The following is a 25,160-nucleotide window of genomic DNA, read 5'->3' as shown; positions in this document are numbered from 1 at the left end:
TATTTATAATAGAGACGGGGTCTCACTCTTGCTCAGGCTGGTCTCGAACTCATGACCTCCAGCAATCCTCCCGCCTCGGCCTCCCAGAGTGCTAGGATTACAAGCGTGAGCCACCGTGCCTGGCCTAAGTTGCCTTTTCTTTTTCAATTATTTCCACTATACTATTTGCTCGACCACATTAACCTGACTATAATAAAACATCAAATCACATTGAGAAATAAGAGAATGGACAGAAACAAGCAGAATAAAAGGTATAGCGTGTCATAAAGAAAAAACACCCATCTGCTGATTTTCAGCCTTGCTGGTGGTTTGTGGTAGAGGTGACCGGGAGAATGGTCACCGAGGGTGACGGTGTCCCTGTGGGTGACGGTTCGCCTTCTCTGTGTCTGGTGTGCTCGTAATTGAAGTTGCTAAAGAGCTATGAAGACTGTGTAGTTTGCATATCACAAAGTTTTATTAATGTGATTTTAAGGCCAATTAAACTAATTTTATTTAAAGTAAGTCTACATTAAATTACAATATTAACAATCTCTAGACACAATGAACTTAAAATATAAGGAGCAGAAATAGAAATCTATTTGGTCTTTGATAGACCACATATCATAGAACTCAAAGAAAACCCACAAATATAGAAATGCTGATAATTAAAGAGTGAGGGTTTAATATGGGAATCCATAAAGGTGTCGTATCTTAAACATGCATGTTTCAAAAAGAGAGGATCTTTTAATAATTTAGCATAAAATCAAATCATATAAACTCGGTATATTCCAGAAAATATTGCTTTAAACTCTTTATACCATGATCAAAATTCCTTTGGTAGCTTTTCAATCAAAATGAAACATGCTTATGTAAATATAAAGTACTTTTAAATGTTATCACAAAAGTATCTTTGTCATAGTTACCATACTAACATCACCACGGAGCTTCCAACCCGCTGTTCAACCTCACGAATATGTGCACAACATGAAACCAGGTACACCAACACAACCCTTTTAATCTCTCAACAAAATAACCTCTGTTTCCAACATCAAGACTTTGTCTCCATAAAACTTTTTACAGTGGTGCAGCAGAGATCCCGGACCCTCCCTGCGCGTGGCCGTAAAAACCAAACCAAGCTCTAGCATAGCAATCACACAAATACTGCAATTTAAAAAAATCAAACAGCAGTTATCCCAATGCAAAAAACAGGGACTGCCAGACTCAATCTTAGAATGGAAACACAAACACACTAACCCCCCAAACCCTTGAACAGAAAACTCACGACTAACTTAGCTGAAATGAAACACAGAAGCTCTGGGCTCACTGCACCACACGCCCCGGATGGCGTCCGCCTGGCGCGACTGGGGGGTCTCACTTAGAAACCTGATTTATCAAAAATCAGTCACCGAAGTTTAAAACTTTTTGAAAATACATGAAACACAGAGGTGCCAGTGTTTAGGCCGCATAATCGATTGGCCACTTTTGAACACTGTTTATTCTTAACGCTCACCAACGAAGGGTTCCTGTTTTCACTCTACATGTCCGCCAACCTAGAAAGCTTGTCTTCAGAATACCTAAGCACTCTTTACAGCGGAATAATGCAGCATTTAGGGTCTTTTTCACTGTGCATTCATGAACACAAAAGCAAACCAAACTTTCAGCTGTTTGCCACAAGAACGAGACCTTATAAAGGACTCGTTTTAACCAGTATCTTCTTGTCCAATCTCAACGTTGTTCTGCGCAGAGCAAGAGAAACAATTTAAACGCCTAACAGAGCTAGAGGGGAAAGGATACGTTTGCCGTGTGACAGTCCTCGAGCCTTGTGGAGGGTGGTCCGGGATTCCTCTCCTTTCCTGGTCCACAAGTGCCCATGGCTGGTTCAGCACGAGAGTCCCGGAAACGCAGACGTGCTTCGCCGCTCTGAGATACATTCTGGAGCGTCACGGAAGGGGACAGGCCGCGACCCGTCAGGCCACGTAGTGGTACTGGTTTGGGTTGTCTTTGTCTCGCTCCATATAGTCTCTGTCTATGAGAGATTCGATTCTCTTTTTCAAATCTCCAGGCTAAAAAAGGAAAATGAAACAAACAGAACCCTCAATTATAGTGGCGTTACACTGACGCACACGGGGAATCTAATACATTACACATAGAGCATGTGATTATAGTCACACACATATATAACACATATGATCATACAAATAGATACATTTATATTAAAATATTTTATAATTATATAAGTAATGATAAAATGAATGACATTCCCTATGTCAAAGGCAGTGCTAACATTGCCTCTTCACCCAGCGTTTCCACGTGAGCTTGGTTGAGGCACGGGAAACTCGTAAAATGTAAATACGTCGCTGACCATCAGTGACGGGCACACGAGCAAGGCTGACCCCACTAAGTGACACATTTTTGTCTGTTTGAAAAGGAAATCTGGGGCGTGCTCATCCTTCCTAAGGGCACTTCTTCCTAAGGAATGTGTCTATCATCACGAATTCAGGGCGTGCGGCAGCTACAGAGCTGATAGCCGCAAGCCCCGAGCGCCCCTGGGCTGAAGGCTCTCCCAGCATGAGGGGCGCCCTCTCTCTTCCAGATAGCAGGACATTCTGCTCAGTGACGGCACACGTTTTACAGGACGTGGCCCAAGCCCCACGGCTACAGAAGCGCACCGGGGCTTTGGCCAGCTGCACGCCTGCTCCCAGCTCGTTGAGTCTGGGTCTCCTCGCTCGCAGAGGGGAAAACGACACGCGCCCTGGCACTTAGTTATGTTAATGCCACATTTACCTTTACTGGAAACTTTAGCTGGTTATACAATTCAGAAACTAGCAGGTTATGGCCAAGAGTCTTTCTCATCTTCATTATTCTGACTATAGCAGCGTCAATCTGATACTGTCTGTCCTGAAAGACTCTCTCAGTGGTGCTCACTTGTTCCTCAACCTGCACAAAACAAGAAAAAAGGTCAAGTGCAAAGATGCATCTCAGCATTAAAGGTTTCACGTTGCTGAGTTTGATGAGAAACTTTCTTTGATACAAAGAAAGGTCAGACTTTGCATGAACCCTGTTATGTTATGTGTTGTTTTAGTAAAACTTACTAAAACAAGAATAGAGAAACTCCAAACCCAAAGCTTGAAAAATTATTTAACAAGTTACATTTTCCTTATAACAAAGCTGTAAAATGCTATATAAGATATAGATTGAATCTAGCAGCACTGGCTAGGCGCAATGGCTCATGCCTGTAATAATTCCAGCACTTGGAGAGGCCAAGACAGGAGGACTGCATGAGGCCAGGAGTCTGAGACCAGCCTGGGCAGCACAGTGAGACCCTGTCTCTAAACAAAAGTGAAAAATTAGCCGGGCATGGTGGCGCATGCCTGTAGTCCCAGCTACTCGGGAGCCTGAGGCAGGAGGATCGCTTGAGCACAGGAGGTGGAGGCTGCAGTGAGCTCTAATGACGCCACGGCGCTGCAGCCCGGGTGACAGAGTGTGGCTGTATCTCTAAAAACAGCAGCAACGACAACAGGGCAGCGTAGAGGACAAAACGCGGCACAACAGCCACCAGGGTGTCTGTCTCCCAGAAGTGCGAGTTCGATGGGCGCCAGGTCTGCGAACGCGACTGTGAGCGTCGCAGGGGCACGGGCACGGGCGAGGCCGCACCATCCTCTGGGCAGACGCTGGGAACGGTGAAACAGAACTGATTCTCGACGTGAAGAAGCAAGCGCCAGCGCACGTGCTCAACACCCAGGGAAAAAGCTGGACGTGATTAGGAGCAGTTACCAGAACAGAACACTCCGGAACCCATGCATCCTGGACAGCACCCGGCAGGCGCGCAGCTGAGACGGGGAGGGGGAGGGCAGTGCAGGGCGAGGGCACGGACACATGCGGCCCGGGGAGGGAGAGGCTCCCAGTTTTCACCATCATTGCAAACGGATCTGCAACCCAAAAAACACTGCTATTCCCTTTCGCGGGGGAAGCAGTCAGGAGAAAGCTGGGACGGCTGGTTGCTAAGGCGCCACTCGAGGGCTTGGCCTCGGGGCGGGAGCAGACAGCGAGGAGGCAGACCGGAAAGGAGCCCTCGAGGCGGGCGACCGTTGCTCACAGATGAGCTGGAGAGCCCAGGACGACCGAGGCAACCACCGAAGCCAGCGTGGGCTGAGAGAGGCTGCTGCAGACTCGGGAAGGGCGCACGGGGCGGGGTGGGCAGCGAGGGCGCGCTCTCTGCCCACAGGTGGCAGAGACGCAGGGAAACAGACCCTCCGCAGGCCCCTCCTGCTCGGGGGTCTGACGGTCGGTCTCTGGCCATGGCCCCGGGAGAGGCCTCCTTTCGGTCCCCGAGAAGGCCGAGGTCGGGTCTCCAGGGTCTGCTCGGGCTCCCCGTCCGTCCCGTCACCACACTGGCCGTCCGTGTGACTGCCTGCCTCTGGTCTGCTGGAGGGACTGAGTCCCCGGAGCCAGGACTCGCCCTCCCTTTACTGTTCTCAGCTGGGCCCTCAGTGCTTCTTGGGGACCTGGCTCACAGCCGGAGCTTAATGAATGAATGAATGACGATTGATCACTATCTGATGAGACACACAGAAGACTTGAAGACAAAAAGGCCTAGAAAGCTCTGAGGAAGACAACGGAAGAGCTGTGTGTCTTTTTATATACACACATATACATGAATCAGAAGATTTAATATGGTAATGACGAAAACTATGCAAATGAAGTCAATGCAGTCTGGGTTGAAAATGCCAGTGCTCTTATTTGGGGATAAAAAAGCACGATAAATTACTCTGAAGTCCACTAGGAGGACAAAGCTACGGGAGCAGGCGCACTAACTAGAAGAACACGGGGACTATGAAGTGAATCAACAGAATTGAGAAACTGACCCGTAATATAGGAATCTGATATATAGTAAAGGTGAAAATCCAAACAAGTTGTCCAAGGATGATATTTTCAATTTGGTTTTGGAGTGGGGGGGGGGTTAGATGGCTTTCTGACACTAAAATAATTTCTACATCAAAGAAGGATTTACATGTACAAACTACTTGAAAAATAACATAGGTAAATATTTTTTAAATTTGAGATTTAAAGTTCTTTTTTTGGCATGATGCCTAGGTCAGAAACCATAAAGCAAAAGGTATTTCAGAATTTAAAAACTCTCACCTGGAAAAAAGCCCACTCAAAACAACAAAATTATCAGTCAAAAATGACAGAGGTTGAGTCTCCTTAGTATATAAAGGACACCTGCTCATCGGCAAGGGAAAGAACATCATGATAAATGTATTTCACTTGAACAAGCAGGCAAAAAAAGAGAAAAACACCAACTGACCACGAAAAGCTCAGAGAGACACCAGCTCACAGAGGGGTTGGAGGCGCTTGGCCAAGAGCTTGTGAACCCTACTGGGTGAGCTCGCGACTGAGGCCGTATCCGTCTGTTTTACTGTAAGAGACGAGGGGCTGAGGAGCAGAAGGATCACACATCCTGTGTGGGCTCCTGAGTGGCAGAGAGAGAGGCTGAAAGCCATCAGAGAAATCCCACGGAAATGCAGCGAGCCGTCCCTGCCTGCCGGGAAAGCGCGGGCGGTGGGGGCGGCGCAGTGTGGAGCGCCCCCTCTGGTGGCAAGCGCAGGGGACGGGCCTGCTGCCCACACACAGGGCGCCACAGCACTCAGTGGGCCCGAGGACCGCTCTGCTCCACGCGGCAGGTCCTGCGTGGAAAGAGGCCGCGACAGGCCGGTAAGACAGGCTGCGAGACGGCAAGAGATGGCGTCTACGCAGAGAGCCTATTTTGTTGTTGTTGAAGAGACCAGGTCTTGCTGTGCTGCCCAGGCTGGCCTTGGACTCCCGGGCCTTGTGCCTAAGGGATCCTTGTGCCTTGCCCCTGAGTAGGCGTGTGTCCCCGCACCTGCTAGGGGACCCCACTGTAAAGACAGCGTTTATGCACGCGTGTCACAGACAAAAGTGGCCATCAACAGAAGTGGCAACAGTGGCCATCTCTGGGAGAAAAGGGTGGCAGACAGCCTCGCTTTGGAATGACAACTGCAAAACTTCACACTTTCTTTTGAGACAGGGTCTCACTTTGTTGCCCAGGCTAGAGTGAGTGCCATGGCGTCAGCCTAGCTCACAGCAACCTCAAACTCCTGGGCTCAAGCAATCCTGCTGCCTCAGCCTCCCGAGTAGCTGGGACCACAGGCATATGCTACCATGCCTGGCTAATTTTCTATATATTTTTAGTTGGCCAATTAATTTCTTTCTGTTTGTAGTAGAGACAGGGTCTCGCTCTTGCTCAGGCTGGTTTCATACTCCTGAGCGCAAACAATCTTCCTGCCTCAGCCTCCCAGAGTGCTGGGATTACAGGCGTGAGCCACCGCCCCCAGCCCAAAACTTCACGCTCTTCAATCACTCTAAATTCCTAAAAGTAAAAAAGCTGCAGAAAAGACATGTACGTTTAAGTCTCTAGCAGGTCTGTCAAACTGCCCACTGAAAAGCTGCCCCTCAAAGCGGGTGGACCCTCTGCACACATGGCCGCCGGAGCCCCTCAGCAGGGAGCGGACAAACAGCCCAGGTCCATCCAGACAGGGCACCAGGACTAATCAAAGTCTGGCTGTGATAGCTAAGGCTGCGTCCCGTGTGACCCCAGCTACGTGACATCCTGGAATGGCGAAACTGCGGGGACAGTGACGAGCAGTGGCCGCCGGCGCCCAAACTGACAGAACGTGGAGCATCTTTAGGGCAGTGGATGCTGTGTGCTGACATTCTAAGGGTGGCCACACGTCATCACGCCTCTGCCCAAACCTGCAGAACACATGACCATGCGTGACCCTCACTGTGGACTGCGGCCTTGGGGGCTGTTCCGTGTCAGTGCAGGGTCGCCGACTGTGCCAACCACCCCACGAGGGGGCACGGCACGCCGGAGCCTGTGCCTGGGCTGCAGTACGTGAGAAACCTCTGTCCGTGCCTCTCAATTTGGATGCCAGGGCCGCTGTGAGGGCTGCCTCGTTCAGAGACGCCTGGGGACGGAGGGTGGGGGTGGGGTGGGGGGGGGGACCTGTCCGTGTGCCGCCTGAGCGTCTGGTCCGGCCCGGAGCACTTCCTGGGCACACGGTGACACAGATGCCACTTCAGCGGCTCCAGCCATGACCTGCGCCTCCTCCCAGACCCTGCGCCATGCAGAACGTGCAGACAGTCGCAGGGCCCTGGACACTGGCTCCCTGCGCGTTCTGAGCCAGCAGAGCTCGCCCAGAGGGTCTGACCCAGCACAGCGTTTCCACGAGCAGGAGCAGCTGCCCAGTGGGCTTCTCGTCTCCACCCCTGCCGAGCACACGCAGCAAGGCTGCGTGCATACGTGTACGCCCACAAACAGGGTGTCCACGTCTGGGATTTCAGAAATGTGCCTTAGGCCTCTAACAGTAAAAAAAAAAATTACGGTAAAGAGCCACGATTCCTTGGTGAACGTCCTGTAAGTGAAAGGAAGTCTATACATACGGTTTCCTTCATCTGAATCTGGTTGATCTTTATTCTAAACAGCTTGTGCTTGAAGTCTCCGTTAAAGACGAACTTGTCTCCATCCTCCACCTCCTTGCCCTTGGGGCTCTTGGTCAGCACGCGCGCCTTGCCGCAGGCCAGGGACTGCAGCGTCCTGCGCAGCTCGCTGTCCTCTGGGTGGGGGCAGACGGGGAGGGGCTGGCGTCAGCGAGCGGGGCCGGCACCGGGCAGAGGCCAGCCTGGCCCCTCCCACAAACACCCACCAACAGCGGCGTAGCGACGGCCTGGCTCCTACCTATGCCGGTGGCCAGTTTGATTTCCTCGAGGCTGAACTCGTCCTCCTCGTTGAACATGAGCAGCACCAGCGTCTGGAAGAGGGACACCTGGAGCTCCTTCTTCCCCTGCAAGGAAACGGGCTCAGCACTCGGGAGGCTGTGCTTTTCGGTCTCTGAGGCACCGAAACAGGCTTCCTTCTGCTCCTGAACTTTTTGTGAGGGGACTGAGAAATTACTAAGAGCTACCGACATAAGAAGTTGCCGGCTACAAAGAATACGATGATCATTATGTATTGCACTTAAAATTCATCTCTCGCAGTGTCTTCTAGAGCAGTAAAAACATTCTTTACTAAATTCTGTTGAACAAGGGTGTTTCCCGTCTCTGGAGCCAGACACGTGAGTGCCGGCTCACGCTCCACTGTGCAGCCCACCGTGGTCCCCCAGAGGTGGGGGGGGGCGGAGCGAGGGGAGGGCAGGGAGAGGCCCTGAGTGCAGGTCGCTGTGGAGAACCCCTGCACCCTCGTGGACAGAGCACAACACGGTCACGACTAACTCTGTCCAGGGGCCCGCCACATACAGCACAAGTGCGCGTCTGGCCTTGGCGCCCTGGGTCATGCCACACGCACCGTGACGAGCTCACAGCTCCGCATGCAGGAGCCGGGACAGCAGCTGTGCTGGGTCTTGCCGGGCCGGTCTGGGCCGAGGCAGAGCCAGCCCCCGCCCCCAGGCCTGCGGAGCGCTGTGCGGAGGCCGAGAAGCCCACAGATCCCAGCCCTCACCAAGGCGGCAGGAAGGGGCAGCGCCGGCAGAGCTGGGGGCTCGGGGACTGACCCCCAGTCCCGAGAGAAGCGCTTGTGTGGTTTCACGCATCTAACCCTGCGCGTGACACACACAGAGTATGTGTCTGATTGACATGAACATGTGCAGGTGGGCGTGTTACCACACTACATGAAATGGAAACGCTATGATTCTTCTGCTTGGCGCACGCAATTAAATTCCATGCGTGACACCAAGTGCGGCGCGAGCAGGAAGGGAGCCTCCACGCCGTCTGCGACCTCTCTCGCCGGCCCTGCGCTGTGCGCGCTCCCCTCCGTGGTCTCAGGGAAGCACCACAACTACGGCAGCCAGGCGCGAGGCTCTGGGGTTCCCTGCCGCCCCTCCCGCGTTACTCTGTCGCGTTCTCAGGGGAAAGAGGCGTCTGGGCGAGTCTCTCGTGCGGCCCTGTGTTTCGCAGGGAGCAGGACGACTTCGCATTCTCTGCCCTTCCTTCGTTTCGGTACATGGCTTTCTACTGATTGATTTCGCACTGATGTTTTTGATTGGACTATTAACTGTTATGAATTCTACTGACCTAGAAAAGCTAGTGCTGAATGACACTGAAACAATCTTTTCCTTCCTTTACCACCAAACTTCAGTGTCAACTGAAAAAATTCTGTTAACAGACATACAAAAAACAAAAGAGAAATGAAACAAAGATCTTACTTCCTTAAACTCCGCTTTTAACACAGCGTGCCCCAGAGTGGTCTGCCACTGCAGCTTCCGGCCGCTGTGCTTTCCGAGATAAAACGTCTTGAATACTTCCTGGAGTTTGATCATCTGTCAAGCACAGGAAGCAACAAATGTAATCATGCCTAGCACCGTCACCCTGTGACCTCCACGCGCTCACAGAGCTGTGCCGCTTCCCGCAGCCCCGCTGCCCCACAGCCGCCTGCTCCGGCGCTCCTGGCTGAGGCAGGCCCAGCACTCTGCGAGCATGGACCCAGACAGGGCTCGGGGCAAGGCCGGCTCAGGCTCTTCCTAGCTGTGAGCAGCCACAGCACCGGCAGGTGCGGCGGGAGCAGGTGCCGGCATTCTCTGGGCCCAACAGGCCCCGCGGTCTCTGTGTCCCGTAACCTCACGCCACCCTTTCTGCTTCGAAACCCAGCCCGAGAGCCGCCCCTGTGTAGAGCCGAACACAACACGCCGGTGGATGGCCCCGCCACCACCTTCTGCACCATCAGATCCCAGGCCTGGCGCTACTTCATTTTTAAGTATTTCTACATATATTTCTAAAATATAAGAAATATATCTGACTATGCCATTATCACACCTAAAAAATAAAAGTCAATAATGTGATAGACAATTATTTAAAGCATGCCTCTTCTAGATGTTATTCCTTGGGGTAATTCCTAGGCCTGGGATTAACCAAGGGGATATGCGATAATGCCCCTCAGAGCTAACATTTGGGAACTCACACACTCGCTACACTCCAGGCTCAAAATGGATCAAAGACAGACATGTAAGAGCTCAATCTATGAAACTGGGAAGGAGACATAGGGGTACATTTTTCATGACCTTGGCTTTGGCAATAGTTTCTTAGATATGACACTGAAAGTACAAATAACAAAGGTAAAAATAGATAAATCTGATTTTATCGAGACTAGCAACTTTTGTGGAAAGGATACTATCAAGAAAGTAAAGAAACAACACACAGAATGGGAGAAAATACTTGTGAAACATGTATTTGGTAACAGTCTAGTACTCAGAATATACAAGGAACCCTTATAACTCAACAACAAAAAGACAAACCAAACTAAAAACCGGGCAAAGGCACCAGGTGTAGTGGCTCACGCCTGTAATCCTGGCACTCTGGGAAGCTGAGGCGGGAAGATTGTTTGAGCTCAGGAGTCCAAGACCAGCCTGAGCAAGAGCGAAACCCTGTCTCTACCAAAATTAGAAAATATAGCCAGGTGTGGTGATAAGCACCTGTAGACCCAGCTACTAGAGAGGCTGAGGCAGGAGTCTGAGGTTGCAGCGAGCTGTGATGATGCAACAGCACTCTACCTGTGGCGATAGAGTGAGACTCTGCTAAAAGAAAAGAGGAGAGGAGGGGAGGGGAGGGGAGGGGAGGGGAGGGGAGGGGAGGGGAGAGGGGAGGGGAGAGGAGAGGAGAGAGGAGAGGAGAGAGGAGAGGAGAGAGGAGAGGAGAGAGGAGAGGAGAGAGGAGAGGAGAGAGGAGAGGAGAAAGGAGAGGAAAGAAAAGCAAAGGAGAAAGGAAAGATAGATACATAAATAAATGGCAAAGGTGGCTCACGCCTGTAATCCTAGCACTCTGGGAGGCTGAGGCAGGCGGATTGCTCAAGGTCAGGAGTTTGAAACCAGCCTGAGCAAGAGGGAGACCCCCCTCTCTAAATAGAAAGAAATTAATTGGCCAACTAAAAACATATATATATAAAATTAGTGCTCGCTTCGGCAGCACATATACTAAAATTGGAACGATACAGAGAAGATTAGCATGGCCCCTGTGCAAGGATGACACACAAATTCATGAAGCGTTCAAAAAAAAAAATTAGCCGGGTATGGTGGCACATGCCTGTAGTCCCAGCTACTCGGGAGGCTGAGGCAGGAGGATCGCTTGAGCCCAGGAGTTGGAGGTTGCTATAAGCTGGGCTGAGGCCACGGCACTCTAGCCCGAGCAACAGAGTGAGACTTTGTCTCAAAAAAAATTAAATAAAAAGGAAGACGTGGGCATGACAACAGAACAAAGGAGCCAGCTTCGAGGTGCTCCTGCCAAATCTGGGCCGTGTAAGCGTAAGCAGGTCAACAGAACAGGAGTCTCGAGTTTGCGCTGACAGAAATAAAACAAGTAACAACCGGGCAGAGGGACTGGGGCAGTCCCCAGTTACCAGTCCCCAGTCACCACTCGGGGGACGTCTGGGTGTGGACCGAGCTGCCCGCGTGTACGAAAGGGCCTTGGCCCGGTGGTCACGCCTGGCGCCCCCAGGTGCTGGACAGGGCCTTCCTGCCGGGCCCCGCACCGAGCTAATGGCACGGGGCCACGTGGATGACCTGCAGGTGGATCCTGGGCTGGATCAGGTCCCAGAAAACACGCCATGAAGGACACACTTGAGGCAACTGAGAGAGGGAACATGCGGGACACCACGCGGCTGACGTGAACACGCAGTGGGGGTGTGTGAGCGTTCTTTGAACTGTCCTACCTGTTCACTGTAAGTCTGAACTATTACAAAACAAGAAGTTACAAAACTGGCAGTGCACAAGAGAGGCACGCCTGTGGACGGAGGTGGCCAAGGCAGCGAGGGAGGTTTCTGGAAAAGGAGGTTCCCCTCGGAGGGATGAGCAGGAAGGCCTGAGCGGACCGAGCACTGGACCCACCAGCGGCAGGAGCACGTGTGGTGGTGGTGGGGTGGGGTGGGGGTCGGCGCAGTCCTGTCGGACGGAATGCCCGTGCGTGCCCCGGGGGCAGGGCCGCACCAGCCCATGGAGCGGGAGGAGCCGAGGGTGAGTTCTGGAGACCATGTGCATCGAGGGTGGAGAGGAACAAAAGGGAGAAGGTGGTTGCAAAAGCAGCTGCCCGGTGGGGTTGAAAGAGAAGACTGAGGAGCTTCAGGAAGAAACAGCCAGCGCCCGAGAGGCCTCCGCCATGTCTGCCCGGGGCTCCGTGCCTGTGTCGGGGCGCAGGAGGCGACGCCCCACAGCATGGCGCTTGGCACGCCGAGCACTTGGAACCAAGGAGGCCAAGAGGCCCCAGACATAAATTCTCTGACCTCGTCCTGCCCGTCTGCTGCCCACCTGTCCCCACTGAAGTGGGTCAGAGAAACCGGAACCCTCTGCCCAAAGCAGTCACCCCACAGTGCCCCAGAAACACGACTCCCGCCTTCCTTGCCGTCCTGCGTAGGAGCTGGCCACGAAGCTCTCGACCCACCTCTAGGCCACCAGACTCTGGTTCTAGCCAAGAATCTGCACAGACAGGCCCCGAGGGATCCCCCTCAGTCTCCCTCACGAGCTCATTCCCTGTTGTCCAATCACATCTCTACATGGCCGTCCCCTCGCTGTCAAACCTAAGCCACAAGTGGATGGCGTTCCTTGGGTCTTTGGGTCTTCATTTCGGAAGGCTCCTATGTCGTAAAACTTTGTCAGATACATTTGTCGCGCTTTTCTCTTGCTGACCCTTTGTTATGGGCTTGTCAGAGTCACCCTCACGATGGGTGAGGGGATGTCTCACACTTCTCCGACCCACAGCTGGACGCCCCTCACCCCTTCTCTGTGGAGGGAGGAACCACTCATCTGCGACTAAGATCAGGCAAAGCGTGGCCTTCTCCAGGAAGTCCTCCCTGATTCCACACTGGAATCGGCCCTTTCCACTTTGCTGGGATTAAGGTAACGGCGTGTGCGCCCTTCCCTGCTGGAGGTCAGCTTCGCCGAGCGTCTGCCCCTACCTGCAGACCCCCTGTGGCACCGGAAGCTGTGGCTCACAGGTTTAAGACCCTACACAACGCCACCCCTAGAACGTGAGCACCGTCTGCAGTGGCGAGACCCGGGCCACAGGCCCCTGGGAACAAGGCCCGCGCTGGCAGCCTCCCCACTGGCCGGCCAGCGTTCGTGGGCCTCGGCGGAAGGAGCTGCGGACGGCGACAGAGTCGGCCACTCTCCAGCGCTGCCTTCCAGGGACTGTGAGGACACCCTGATCTCTGACCACGTGGGCCACGTAAAAAGCTTCCCAGCAAACACTGGAAGGTTCCACGTCTGCATGCGGGCGCGACACGGCGCGGCACTTACTTCTGGGGTCAGGTGCACGTCCATGGGCGTGTACGTCGGCCAGTAGCCCATGGTGAGGATGTTCACGGTGAGGTCAATCGGGGCCGGGTCACTCTGATTCTGCACGTGCTGAAGACGAACAAACCCAAAACAGAATAGTATTTTAGAAAACCATCAAAAGCAATCAATCCCTAAAAGTAAAAGGTGTAATTGTCAGAATAAAGCCTCATCAGTGTTAGTGTTTACTTCAATCCTGGGAACATAGGACACCAAAGCCAAAGGTGTCCCAACATCATGGAACATTTTCCCTCCTTCTGGTTTGCCACCAACACCACGCACGGTCAGACCTGCTTAAATCAAACTCTGGTTGTACGTTTTCAGGGCTTCTTTCCCATTTTCATTTTGGTTTATTTGTGAAGCATTAACAGTGTAACTGTTTCTCACGCAGTGTAGAGCGGGCACTTTTCAGAAAGCTGCTTCACCTGCAGAAAAAACGCACCTGCTTGAAGTGGACCATGATGTCCTTGGAGAGCTCCATGTCCTTGAACATGCCCTCCAGCTTGCTGGTGAAGGCCGCGCCGCACTCTGCAACACAGTACGGGGCAGGTGAGACAGCCCCGCCCGGCGACAGGAGGGGCTTCCATCCCGCCCGCTGGTGAAGGCCACCAGACTCTGGGACGCAGCGAGGGGGGCAGCCCCGCCTGGTGACAGGAGGGGCTTCCATCCCGCCCGCTGGTGAAGGCCACCAGACTCTGGGACGCAGCGAGGGGGGCAGCCCCGCCTGGTGACAGGAGGGGCTTCCATCCCGCCCGCTGGTGAAGGCCACCAGACTCTGGGACGCAGCCAGGGGGGCAGCCCCGCCCGGCGACAGGAGGGGCTTCCATCCCGCCCGCTGGTGAAGGCCACCAGACTCTGGGACGCAGCCAGGGGGGCAGCCCCGCCCGGCGACAGGAGGGGCTTCCATCCCGCCCGCTGGTGAAGGCCACCAGACTCTGGGACGCAGCGAGGGGGGCAGCCCCGCCCGGCGACAGGAGGGGCTTCCATCCCGCCCGCTGGTGAAGGCCACCAGACTCTGGGACGCAGCGAGGGGGGCAGCCCTGCCCGGTGACAGGGCCCCGCCCCGCGCTCACCGTGCTTGAGCTTCGACAGCATGGACTTCTCAGCGTCCACTGAGGCACTTTTCCCAACAAGGAGTCTTTTTGCCAAATCCTTTTTATAAAAGGCTTCGAAGACATCTTTACCTATTTAACACCAGGAGAGAGTAACGTCAGACTTTAGGCAGCTGGCACGTGAACGACAGACTTCGACTGCTGAGACCCTCTGAACTGTTCCTCCCAGTGCAGACCACGCTGCTGGCACCCCAAGTCTAGCGTTAAGTTCCCCATGGAAGGACAGGGCCCCACGCAGGCGTTTCGGTCACGACACGCATGTCCTGGCCGTGCAGCGCCTTCCAAGCGCTCCCCCCACGGAGAAGCCCGCCTCCTCACCGTGGATGAACCTGAACAGTATCATGATCTTGTCCAGGGTCCTCTCCAGCTCCTCGTCGGTGGCCTCTTTGTTGCCCGCACGTAGCTTGGAGTCCACGTGCTTCGCTGTGGGAGCAAACAAGCGTGGTCTGGGTTGGGAAAGCACACTTTTAGTTTCTATGAGCAACCACGGGATGGCGGCACTCCAGACCTTTCCAAAGTGACAGGATTACATGACACAGTGGCAACACCCGGCTCTCTAAAGACAGGTGCTCTCGAGTCATGCAAGAATAAATACTGCCAAAAACGCCAACAAAGCCAGGGACTGGACTTTAAAAGCAAGCTTCAATATCTCTTCTAATCTCTAAATCTCTAAATTTAAGGATAAGATTGATTCCTGTGACTACACGCTCAGGTTTCATGGCACGTTGCTGCCCCAGACAACAGAATTATACGATGTGGTATAATAAACTCAGAAGGGACGTTCTCAAAGAGAAAGAATGTTTCTCAGGGCTCCGAGTGCTTAACCCAAGGTAATGAGGCAGGGAAGAGAGCCTTTCTGTGCAGGCTGCACAAGCTAACTGTAGGGTGGCTCGGGAAGGGGCGACAGAAGTCTCCACGTCGTGACGGAAGCCCAGACTTCCAGAAGCCCAAACTCCCAAGAGCTTAACATCTGTCTTCGTTAGAGAAATCACAATCGATAAAGTAGTATGGAAGCCAAATTAAACTGCCCCATAAATTTCCTTTGTTGTTGCTTTTATTAACTTTTTTTTTTTTTTTTTTGAGACAGAGTCTACTCCGTCACCCTGGGTAGAGTAGAGTGGCGTCATCACAGCTCACTGCAGCCTCCAACTCCTGGGCTCAAGTGATCCTCCCGCCTTGGCCTCCCAGAGTGCCAGGATTACAGGTGTGAGAAACCAAGCCCGGCCCCTTTTAACTTTTTACTGTGGAATATTCTGAACATACAGAAAAGCAGATAGTTGTATAATGAACTCCATGTTTTGTCATATGTCTCAATAATAATTAACATGCACTCGATTTTGCATTGTTGCATTACATTTCTCTTCGCCCCTTTCCTCCTGTAAATTAAAAAAAACTTTTGGCCAGGCGCGGTGGCTCACGCCTGTAACCCTAGCACTCTGGGAGGTCAAGGTGGGAGGATCGCTTGAGCTGAGGACTTTAAGACCAGCCTGAGCAAGAACGAGACCCCGTTTCTACTTAAAAATAGAAAGAAATTGGCCAACTAAAAATATGTAAAAAAATTAGCCGGGCATGGTGGCGCATGCCTGTAGACCCAGCTACTCGGGAGGCTGAGGCAGGAGGATTGCTTGAGCCCAGGAGTTTGAGGTTGTTGTGAGCTAGGCTTACGCACTCTAGCCTGGGCAACAGAGTGAGACTCTGTCTCAAAAAACTTTCATTGACTAGTGAAAGCCTATGAATTCTGAAATCTATTTAGATCTTATCACAAAATCATTGTATAAATTGGTATAATTAACAAAAGTTTAATTTTAAAATAGGCTATCATTTTAGATCCCACCTAATTGCACCCCATTTTAATAGTGTTTGCAGATGCAAAGATGGTGACTGAGGAATATCTCATGTTAAATACTCCCAGATACTGATAAAGTTATCCCCACAGCACGGGGCATTCTTACACAACAAACCTTCTGAGTCTAATTTCTGAGCAGAAATCACTTGTTTGTGATCAAGTTGGAGAATTAAGGTGGATTCTCCCAAAAGACAGCTTTAGAGCTGCCAGTTCAGGAAACACAGACTGAAATAACCCTTCATCGTCTCTTCCTTCTTTTGTGAAGTCAAGCTTCATTCTTTACCGAGTTCCTGGTGCATCTCCCTCTAGGGAAACAACACACGTGCGCGTCCAGGCATGCAAATGTGTACTTTTTTTTTTTTAATGTGCCCTAATGTGGCTTGATAAAATCCTTCCCCACCCTCTCCACGAGCAGCCTGAACTTTGTGGGAAAAAACCAGCTTGAGTTTTGCCTTATTTTCCCATATTAGGAAAACGTCTGGAAATGCGTTTCCTACCAATGAGCTCTGCCGGCTTGTTGGGCCTTTTGTTGATAAACGTCTCGAAGGACTCCTTCATCAGGTTGACAAAGCGCTCGTTTTTCTGGAAGCACACCTCTATCACGTGGTCCACCTTGTCCTTGAAGTCCAGCAGGTCTTGGACCATGTCTTTGTCTTTCTCAGGGTTGATGACAATCGTCGTCCCAAAAGTCTGCGAACGCAAATAGATACCAAGTCAATGATCAGCTTATGAGAACACCGAACAGTATATTTTATTGTTTTCTTTTTTCAGACAGGGTCTTGCTCTGTCACCCAGGCTGGAGTGCAGTGTTGTCATCGCAACGCACAGAAGCCTCAAACTCCTGTGCTCAAGGGACCCTTGTGCCTTGGCCTCCCAAGTAGCTGGGACTACAGGTTCAGGCCACCACATCTTGCTCATTTCTTTCTATTTTTTGCAGAGACGGGGTCTCGTTCTTGCTCAGGCTGGTCTCGAACTCCTGACCTTAAATGATCCTCCCACCTCAGCCTCCCAAAGTGTTGGGACTGCAGGCATGAGCCACTATGCCCGGCCTGACAGTGCTTTTTAAAGAAATTTTATTAATAGTTCTAAATCTCTCAAACAGAAGTTAATTCCTGGCAACTCAATACACCAACGTGAGCTTCCTGACTGTGGTTTTCTTTGTCCATCACTTCTCAACATGGACAGGCCCAGGTTTAGCGTGTTTAATTCAAAAATGTTATATTGAACACTATTAAAAATCTGTGTGACAAGCAGAAATGTCTCCAGACACCACCAAGCGAGCCCTGGACGAGCGCCCGGCCTTCCTTGAGGAGCCGCACCAGCACTGAGGGCGCTGCGGGGCAGGACACCTGAGAGCTGAAGTAACACTCGGGAAGGCACCGCACAGCGGGATTAACTGGGCACCTTAGGACACATAAAAAACGTTTTAGAAACATGAAAGTACGACCTTCAGTATTAAATCCTAATTTACGGCCGGCACAATGGCTCATGCCTGTAATCCCAGCTTCTTTGGGAGGCTGACACAGGAGGATCACTTGAGGCCAGGTGTTCAAGACCAGCCTGAGCAACTTAGGGAGACCCTGTCTCTACAAATAAAATTTTAAAAAATTCTAATTTACCACCTTCTTTGAATGATTTTGCTCATCAAAGCATACAGCGCAACAATTTATGCAAATTTCTATTTACTTGAAGTCTTTTTTTTAAAAAAACACCTGGACTGGTCACGGTGGTGCACGCAGGTAACTACAGCACTTTGGAAGGCTGAGATGGGTAGACGGCTTGAGGCCAATAACCTGAGACCAGCCTGAGCACAACATAGCGAGACCTTGTCTCTGTCTAAAAAAAAAACACAGAAAAACATCCAACACAAATCCCAAACACGTTTGAGGTGGACAGCAAACCCTACACGTGGCCTGCTGGGAAGCGGCGCGGTGCACGGACCGCCTGAGGCACCCGTACACGCTCTTCTCCCCGCGCAAGGCGCCAGGACGCAGGCGCACGGAACCACTGCCTCAGAGAGACTGTGACCGAGGGCTGAAGCCAGCATTTGTGCAAACAGCTGTTCTCTAAGTCATGTCTCCACCTGGAGGGGTTTCTCACTATTGGCGCTATCTTAAAAAAACAGACTTGGCTTAAAAAACACGTGCACAAGTGGCCTGGAAGAAAGTGGAAGGCGCCTGTCCACCCCATCACCGTGATGAGGGCACAAAGGTGCCTCCCGCAGCCGAGGCCCGTGCGGGCGCAGGAGGGGCGCCCGGCTCCTACCTTGATGTACTCGCTCCAGTGCCGAAGCAGCGCCTGCTGCCCGCCCTTGACGCGGCTGAACAGCTGGTACATCTGCGTGAGGTCCGGCACTCTGTTCTCGTCCAGCAGGTGGTCCAGCCCTGCAACGGAGCGGTGACGTTAGCGGCCACGGCGGCAGTCTGCAGCACCACGAAACCTGAACACGGCCCACGCCATGGGACAGTTAGCATCCAAGTCAGAGGGGCGGGGAGTCCAGTGACATGTCTGAGACAGAGCCTGCCGGGGCAGCTCGTCTTTCTGCGTGAGCCGGGAGATGTGTTGTTGATTCCTGCCGCCGAGGCCCTATCTCACTAGAGCAGGGATGGCCGGAAACGCTCACGCCAGCTACTTAACCCACAGGCCCGATTCCAAGTTACTTCTGATTTAGTCCCTCAGTCAGAAAATCGTTTATGAAAGGATAAACGACCGATTCTAATTTTCAGCTGGTTAACTTTATTCACATGTACAGTAAGCTGTGGGACAAAACACTCATGAGATATTTTAAAGTGTTTGTGGTGTTTTGAAAAGTATTTACTATTTTAGAGACTTAAATTTCATGGAGATTTTCTAAAACCATACCGTAATTAGAAGAGCTTTCACTGATTTCCCAAACGATTTTCCCCGATCCCCCTGGAGGCGGCCACGGCGAAGCTGCCACGCCACTCGCCAGGTCCTCGGGCCAGAACCCCGCCCCAGACGCGCACGGCGCCCACGCGCTTAAGGTGGTGGCTTGAAAATGCGCACAAACGTGGTACGCTGTAACTGTGATACCCACCTAGACCTCCAAATGCTATTTCTTTAAATCATATTTCCATCTACTGATACAAATAAACTTTTTATATTTTATTTTACTGAGACTTTAAATATCTTCTTTAACAATTCAAAAACTATAGCTTTTTAGTTTTTTTTTTTTTTTTTTGAGACAGAGTCTCGCTTGTTGCCCAGGCTAGAGTGAGTGCCGTGGCGTCAGCCTAGCTCACAGCAACCTCAAACTCCTAGGCTCAAGCAATCCTGCTGCCTCAGCCTCCTGAGTAGCTGGGACTACAGGCATGCGCCACCATGCCCGTCTAATTTTCTCTATATATTAGTTGGCCAATTAATTTCTTTCTATTTATAGTAGAGACGGGGTCTCGCTCTTGCTCAGGCTGGTTTCGAACTCCTGACCTCGAGCAATCCGCCCGCCTCAGCCTCCCAGAGTGTTAGGATTACAGGCGTGAGCCACCGTGCCCGGCTGCTTTTTAGTTTTTAATATGCTTCTAATAAAATTCAGAGTAATGATATATAATCTATCATTTTCTTTTATTATTATTATTATTTTTCAATTTTTTTTTTGAGACAGAGTCTCACTCTGTCACCCAGGCTAGAGTGCTGTGGCGTCAGCCTAGCTCACAGCAACCCCAACTCCTGGGCTCAAGCAATCCTCCTGCCTCAGCCTCCCGAGTAGCTGGGATTACAAGCATGCGCCACTGTGCCCAGCTTATTTTTTCTATTTTTAGTTGTTTGGCTGATTTCTTTCTATTTTTAGTAGACACGGGGTCTTGCTCTTGCTCCAGGCTAGTCTCAAACTCCTGAGCTCAAGGAATCCTCCCACCTCGGCCTCCCAAAGTGCTAGGATTATAGGCGAGAGCCACCGTGCCCGGCCCCTAATCTACGATTTTCTACAAACGATTTTGCTCAAAGTATGCTCTGAAATAACTTAACACAAATTTCTAAGTCTTTTTCCCTTATAAAGTGACTTCTTTTTTAAAAACGCCTGCTACAAACCCTGAGCTCACCTGTGTTGGTGAGCGGTGGATCAAGGCCTGATACGTGTGGAAACGCAGCGGCTGTGCGGCTTCAGCGTGGCAGAAGCAGAAACACCCAGCCTGGCCACGGCCCACACCAGGAGCTACGCGGCCCACACCAGGAGCTATGAGGCCCCACACCAGGAGGTGCGCGGCCCCAGGCGCCACCGTCTGGCCATGCGGGGCCTGCTTTCTTATTTGCAGAGCAGGGGGAGGTCTCGCAGGCCTGCTCTGGCGCTGCACGGCATTCGCGTGAAGCACAGCGCTTGTGGCCTTCGTTCTGGCCAAGGGGAGCCCGTGTCTGGACACCACTTAGGGCCTTCCCAAAATCAAGCTTTAAAGCGTCCAACGGCCAGAAAGAGACCCTGTGGTCTCCAGATACGCTTAAAATAACTTTCAGATGGTTGCATTAAATACTCAAGTTACTAAAAAGCCGCCACAGTGAGTGCTGAAGGGCTACAAAGGGTGGACGGCTGTGATAATTTCCAGAGAACTGAGCGCACTCTGGGGGCCAGAAACAAACAGAGACGGAGCTCTCGACACGTCTGCAAGGGCCCTGAAATTCAGGCCGCGGAAGGAGCCTCATGGCTGCTGCAAGGCGGATGTCAAAGCCGTGCAAATCAGCAGCAGAGCAACACGTTTCTCTTCTCTTCAGGAAAACCAGGAGAGGAAAGCATGTTCCAGAGGGCAGTGCGTCTGACACCAAGACGCACAAAATCCAAACAGCCGACCATTGCACTCGCCCACGCTGCCAGAGCTCTCGCGCCCCTACTGGTGTCAGGTGTGTGTGACACATGAGAGGCCAGGTGTTCGAGACACATGTTCAAGGCACCAGACACGTGTCCACGCGGGGGCGGCCTCCAGCGGCGAGTTTCAGCCGTGTGCGGTCTGCTCGAGAGGGTCCCCTGGGCCCTCTGGTCCAGAGAGAGTTAATGGGGTTTCAGCTACGAATGTAGGCCTGGCAGGCGCCTCGCGTGACTGCTCTTACCTGTTTATTTTCCCCACAATGGCTGATATGTTCACGGGGAGAGGCTTTTAATGATTGTTTTATGAAAATAACGGATGTCCTTATGTCGCTCTCGGCACGATCCCGACTTCCCCGGTGAACTGAGGGCTGCCCTCAGCTCCTCTCATGCAGAGCGAGGAAACCCACCTTTCTGCAGAATCGCTGTTAAATGCTCCCCCAGTAACTGCTTCTCCACACAAGCGATCAGCGGCTTCCTACATGGGCAAATAGAATCACCGTTAGAAACACAGGTCATACAAAAAATTAACCGCAACTTCCAGGCAAAAAAAATAAAAATAAATAAAAAAAGTTTTAAAAAAACTAAAGAAAAAAAAAAGAACAAAAAGAAACACAGGTCAAAGGAGAAACCTGGTTAGCTGTGAGCGACGGGAGGGCTGGTCTAAACCAGATGTCATCTGGACCCGTCAGAAAGTAACAGGCGAGAAGCATCTGCTCACACGTGTGTGACTGCCGCCGCCGCCGGCCCTGGAGCCCCTCCAGAAACCACTCGCCGCACAACGCCAACAGGCGGACACACAGGTGAGCACACCTAAGGACACCCAGCCCCACCACAGCTGGGTGCAGCTTGCACTGGTCTCGACAGGTTGGGTTTCAGTTTTGTCCCCATCACGGGGCACTGCCCGCCACCTGCTGGCTTCCTGAATCGCAGACGCTCCAGAGCCCCTGATGGAGCTTGCTGAGGAGGTCAACCCAGCCTAGCGCAGGCCTCGCACCAGCCTCTCGGTGTGCGGGCCAGAACGGAGCGCCACACGGCCTGGGCATTCTGTGCGAAACCGCCTTCCTCCCCCGGGTTCAAGGCTGGCCTGTCACCTCCACTGCCTCCCCGTCTGCCAGCCCTCAGCGCGGCTGCCCAGTTTATCCTCCCTGCCACGGCACCTCTCAGACAGGTGGGCTGCGTCCTGCCCCTTCTGGCGTTCTAAGTGGCACCTCTGGACTTGCGTTTGGGCTGGATCGATACACGCTTCTACCCCAAGCCCCCCGTGCCAGGTCCCAGACCCCCTCTGCCTTCTCCAGCTCCACCCGTCTGCCTTCTCCCATCACCACCAAGCAGGCCTCGCCTGCGGCCCCAGACGTGTGTCGCACAGAACAGCAGGCATGACCGCCACGCACACAGGGCACACGCGGCTTCCTCTTCCTGGCTGCTCTTTTGCTATCCACAGTCATTACATTTTCTTTTTTCTGAGACAGAGTCTCGCTCTGTCACCAGAGTAGGTTGCCATGGATGGCATCATCATAGCTCACTTCCTGGGCTCAAGCAATCCTCTGCCCTCAGCCTCCCAAGTAGCGGGGACCACAGGCATGTGCCACCATGCCCGGCTAATTTTTTCTATATATTTTTAGTTGTCCAGACAATTTCTTTCTACTTTTTTAAGTAGAGACAGGGTCTCACTCTTCCTCAGGCTGGTGTCGAACTCCTGACCTCGAGCAATTGCCCGCTTAGGCCTCCCAGAGTGCTAGGATTATAAACGTGAGCCAAGGCGCCCGGCCTAATTATTTTTGCTTTATTTTGTTGTTTTTATGAGATGAGAGCATCTGCTTTATTCCAAGGACTATTAACTTCGGCCATCCTCCCAAGGCTGCACTTTTTGTTTATGAAGAACTTAACGCACCCCCCATTAAAATCTCACAGCACAGCAACGCCCTGGAGAAGGCGAGCAGGGCAGACACTCGCCTCCAGCCCACGCGTGAGGACAGAGCCGGGGCCGCGCGACCCGCACACGCCCGCGGGGCCCAGCGAGGAGGCAGCTGGGCTCTGACCACTGTTCTCCCTGCTGGCCCTCTGAGTTTCCCGGCCGCTTCTTTCCAAGCTCCCGTGGGCCCCTCTTCCACCCCAGTCCGATGGCAGCGAGGCAGAAGCCAACGGGATCCCCGGGCTACGCCGTGTGGGCTCCGCACACTCTGGGGCGGAGGCCTGGGACGTCCCGTCCCGCAGAGTCTCAAACTCCTCGTGCCTGACGGCGATTCCACCCTTCTCTCGCCCGTTTTCGCTCTGCGCTGACCCGGTCCCCTCTCCCACCCGCCTGTCCCTCCCTGAGTCGAGGTCGGTACACTCGCCCATCCCCCCCCCCAGCCCGCGGACACACACTGCGTCCGGCACAGACGCTCGCGTGATCGTCCCTTTGTCTGCCCCCAGCCACGCATCAACTCAGGTTTGGAGGAAAAACTAGGTGACAAGAGAAAACACTGTGACTCCGCTGTAAGTAAAGGTCAAAGGTCTGTAAGAGCCTGACCCTCAGCGATGCCCCGTCACCATGAACTGAACCCGTCTCAAAGCCCCAAGACGCCAATGTCTCCGCTGGAATCCCTCCTTTGGACAGTGACTCATGACGGGGCACCTAGTAAAAACTGCAATTTGCAGTGTCAAATAACGACAAACGACGTGAAAAAACAGGCTGGGAGCAGAGACGCTCTGGGACAGTGCCAAATGAACCCATGAGGACACGGTTAGCCCCAGCAGCCAGCCAGGGAGCCGCGCCCCCTGCGGCCACGGGCGGTACTCACTGTGTGCTGTGGTCCAGGTACGTGATCACTCGGTCGCCTTCTTCTTCCAGACGTTTACTTACGTGGTTCAGATATTCTGGAACCTTCCAAACAAAACATTTAAATAGATCAGGAACAAAAAGATTCTCAACATTATCTAAGAAACTGAAGTTTTGTTTTTCTTATTAAATCAAAAAATATACGTATACACAGGGGCCAAGGTGGCCGATGTGTGTGGCACAGAAGTCCCACGCAGGGCTGAGGGCCGGGCCACACCGCACTGCTCTGCTCACCATGGAGCCCACGCCTGCAGCCCACGGGGAGGGCGCAGGGCCTGCGGGCAAACCCCCACCACACACAGCCGGCCCGAGCATCTGGGGCACCAGACCACGTGGCTGCAGGACGCTCAAACACACTCCTCTCCCGGGCGACACCTTCCCGCTGCTGCCCCACAGCGCAGGCCAGGCCCGTGACGCGGGTCTCTGACGTGCTGCTCCGGCAGCAGCGAGGCCCAGTGACATGGTGTCTGCAAAGCCAGGATGAGGCAGCAACGGTGGGTGGACCCGGGGCCAGCACTCGCACCTGGGCGGTCCTCGGGATGCCCTGAGGATGCTCCTGGATCTGGGAAACGGGTTAAGTCTTTGGGCTCCTAATTACCTACCACTCGTGTTTTTCTCAAATGACTTTTTTTGGAAATTTTCTCCAATGCTTCATGCAAGTAAAATGTTTTATCGTTTACATTTATCTTTCTCTCACTGGCTTTTCGCCTGTGGCAGGGCAACGGTGTCTAAGCTGATGGGAGGAGATTTAATTCCGGGGCTGGGAAGCAGGGGTCTCAGCTGGGCAGCAGCTTCCAGGAGATTCCGACACGGTGTCCGTGTGTGCGAGGACGAGGACAGGCGCCTGGACCCGGCCGGTGGAAAGGACTCGGGACAGAAACCCGCGTCGTCTCACCTCTCTCTCCTGCATGAGTCTCTGGCCTTCCGCAGCGTACAAACAGTTAGTCTCTTCCAAAAATTTCAGTTCGAAGGAATCTTTGTATACCTAAGAGAGGAGCAGAGTCACTGACCCTCCTTCCCAAGTGCTGACGTCCCCCATCTTCCGAGGGGCAGGTGAGTGACCCGCCCCAGGAACTGCCCATGACTGGCGTGGCGGCCGCTCTGCTCTGCCCGGGGCTGGGAGGGGCCGCCTGTGGGAGGGCCACGCACCCGAGTCTCGCCTTTCCTCCCCCAGCATGCCACCTGGTTTTGTCTCGGCGATGGTACAATTTCCACTAGAAACGTGCGTTTTTACGTAGCCACGTTTACCCATCTTCCC

General features: G+C 52.8%; 1 protein-coding gene and 1 non-coding gene across 2 annotated transcripts in view; one reads left to right on the top strand and one right to left on the bottom strand.

Annotated features, from left to right (window-relative positions):
- Positions 1-434: 434 nt before the first annotated feature.
- Positions 435-25,160, bottom strand: part of CUL4A (cullin 4A) — a 48,940-nt gene continuing 24,214 nt past the window's right edge. Inside the window, exons 7-20 of the mRNA XM_012765556.3 lie at positions 24,798-24,887; positions 23,865-23,947; positions 21,489-21,556; positions 18,534-18,652; positions 16,766-16,958; positions 14,741-14,845; positions 14,384-14,494; positions 13,753-13,838; positions 13,275-13,382; positions 9,201-9,314; positions 7,739-7,844; positions 7,444-7,616; positions 2,764-2,916; positions 435-2,042 (exon numbers count right to left, since the gene is read on the bottom strand). Coding sequence (XP_012621010.1) covers positions 1,947-2,042; positions 2,764-2,916; positions 7,444-7,616; positions 7,739-7,844; positions 9,201-9,314; positions 13,275-13,382; positions 13,753-13,838; positions 14,384-14,494; positions 14,741-14,845; positions 16,766-16,958; positions 18,534-18,652; positions 21,489-21,556; positions 23,865-23,947; positions 24,798-24,887 — 1,605 coding nt within the window. The 3' untranslated portion in view covers positions 435-1,946. The remainder of the gene's footprint in view (positions 2,043-2,763; positions 2,917-7,443; positions 7,617-7,738; positions 7,845-9,200; positions 9,315-13,274; positions 13,383-13,752; positions 13,839-14,383; positions 14,495-14,740; positions 14,846-16,765; positions 16,959-18,533; positions 18,653-21,488; positions 21,557-23,864; positions 23,948-24,797; positions 24,888-25,160) is intronic.
- Positions 10,938-11,044, top strand: LOC142875280 (U6 spliceosomal RNA). Its single transcript, XR_012922676.1, has one exon. It is a non-coding gene; the product is annotated as a U6 spliceosomal RNA (small nuclear RNA).

This window comes from Microcebus murinus, chromosome 13, assembly GCF_040939455.1.
Source record: "Microcebus murinus isolate Inina chromosome 13, M.murinus_Inina_mat1.0, whole genome shotgun sequence".
NCBI lineage: Eukaryota > Metazoa > Chordata > Mammalia > Primates > Cheirogaleidae > Microcebus > Microcebus murinus.
This window is presented reverse-complemented; position numbering and strand designations above follow the sequence as displayed.